We start from the raw sequence: 2,046 nt of genomic DNA, 5'->3' as shown, positions 1-2,046 counted from the left end.
CGCCGCCATCCCCACTCACATCCACCAGCGGCGTCTCCGGGGGCTTCTCCAGCTTCTCCTCCTTCAGCTTCTTCCCCTTCTTGTTCAGCTTCTTCAGCGGCCGTGTGTCCTCCCCCAGCATCAGCTCCCTGCGGGGCCAGGGTACATCAGGGCCGGTGGGGGCTGCTCCACCACCCCTAGCCCAGGGCAGACCCTCCCAAACTCTGCTGCCTTTCCCCTGCGAGAGCTTTTCTGGCCCAGCGTTAAATTCCCCTCTCAACACCCTCCAAAATGGACAGCAGCAGTCACATCCAAACACCATGAGTTCCCCCCCAAAAACACAGGGACACCCATGAGCCCCCATCGCCCCAAATGCTTGCACGGGTCCCAGCCGTGCCCAGTCCCTACCTGTGGTTCCAGTAGAGGAGTTTGAGGTTCTCGTAGTAGGGGATGTCTATCTCGTCCACCTCCCAGGTGCACTGGTCATAGGGCAGGTCCTTCCACTTGATCAGGTAATGGATGTCCCCCTTCTTATCAAAGCTGCAAGGCAGGGCATGAGAAACCCATCAGTGAGACCACCCCCAGCTGCCCAAAACCTGCTCCCACCAACCAGCACGGATGCTTCATCCTCTGCCTTCACCTACAACCACGGCACGGGAGGGAGAAATCATGAGGAAAACACCAGCACTTTTCAGTAGAAATGCCAATTAACCCTCCACATGTGTTCAATCAGTGAGCTCTAAGGGCAGCTCTTCTGTCCCACTGAGCACCCTCGTTCTGCTGTGCTGCCAGGACCGCACACCGGCGCTCGCCCTCTTCCTCCTGCCGCACTCGCTGCTCTGCCGAGCTCTGCTTAGGCTGAAAAACGAATAAACGCCCTACCGAGCCTGGTGATACGCCTGCGGGGGAAAAGCCCTCGCCGTATTAGCAGACAACGTGAATGAAGCTCGCACAAAAATTAGCCAGGCAGCTTTATTTATTTTCTGCCTGCGAGCAGAGCCACCGCTTGGAATTTCAAGTTGCCACTTGAAACGTAGGAATTTAGAAGTTCGTGTTTCCAGCCGCTCAACGTAAAAAAGCCCAAACCGCCTGCATGGCGCATTTCATGGAGATCTCTTTACAGAAATGAAAGGCAAACGCCAACGCTTCGTAAGGGAGTTGGGCACCTGCTCCTCGGGCACCGTCCCTCTCAGCGCCGGGGAGGGGTAACTGGGAATAAGGCTCCTATTGGGGATGCACAGCACACAAATCACCTCTGCCATGAGTGCACAGGGGCTGTGCGGTGTCTGACAGGAGCAGACGACCCACATGGAAATGCGGCAGCTTTGGTGCATGGCTGCAGCTGCAGGGCACGGTCGCTGGAAGCCTGACCCACCATGGGTGCAGCAGCGATTTAGGGGATGATTGGGCTGCAGCTGGGACCCAAACAGTGCATGGGAAGAGAGGGACAACTCCCTACAACCACCTCCGGGAAGATTTGCCATCTTTACTTTTAACGTGCAATGCAGAAATGGAAATACTGCACGGATTCACGTCAGGGCTCGGCTTCACCAGAGGACCAAGCCTCCGAGGCCAAAATCTCACCAGCCAGATTTGGGCTTTGCAGAAGGACAGCAAGAACCCCCTGGCGCTGGGAACAAGAGCTCAGCAGAGCACAGAGGTCCTGCAGCCCACAGGGCTCAGCTGACGGCGTGCACCAGGGAAACCCCACGGCAGCACGGACGTGCGGCTCAGAGCATCGCTGCAGAGCTTGCACCAGCATCGCTCAGCACCGGCGCTCCAGCTCCACCACACACCTTCCCAGGGCTCCTCACCTGTGGTTCAGGATGCGGTGGATCATCATCCACTCGGGCTTGATGCCGTAGCGGTAGAAGCGCTCCTCCATCTTGGCGTACTGCGGGTCCTTGTTCTTCCGCTTCTCCCGCTGGCTGTCCTCGTCCCCGGAGCCGTAGTCGAAGGCCGGCGGCTCGTCCATGTCGTTCTTGCGTTGGTAGTTGCGGTACATCACGGTGTGGTAGAGCTCCAGCTGCGGCAGGAGGGAGCCGCGTTCAGGCCACGGGCCGGGCA

At 58.3% G+C, this 2,046-nt stretch overlaps 1 protein-coding gene across 1 annotated transcript in view; it reads right to left on the bottom strand.

Annotated features, from left to right (window-relative positions):
* Positions 1–2,046, bottom strand: part of LOC104543185 (chromodomain-helicase-DNA-binding protein 5-like) — a gene marked incomplete at both ends in the record, with an annotated part of 10,851 nt that overhangs the window by 3,919 nt on the left and 4,886 nt on the right. The window contains 3 exon segments of the mRNA XM_010187734.1: positions 20–128; positions 388–519; positions 1,794–2,005. Coding sequence (XP_010186036.1) covers positions 20–128; positions 388–519; positions 1,794–2,005 — 453 coding nt within the window.

The sequence above is a fragment of the Mesitornis unicolor genome, unplaced genomic scaffold (genome assembly GCF_000695765.1).
Source record: "Mesitornis unicolor isolate BGI_N332 unplaced genomic scaffold, ASM69576v1 scaffold33890, whole genome shotgun sequence".
Classification (NCBI taxonomy): Eukaryota; Metazoa; Chordata; class Aves; order Mesitornithiformes; family Mesitornithidae; genus Mesitornis; species Mesitornis unicolor.
Note: the sequence above shows the minus strand (reverse complement) of the source record. Positions and strands in the feature narration are given on the sequence as shown.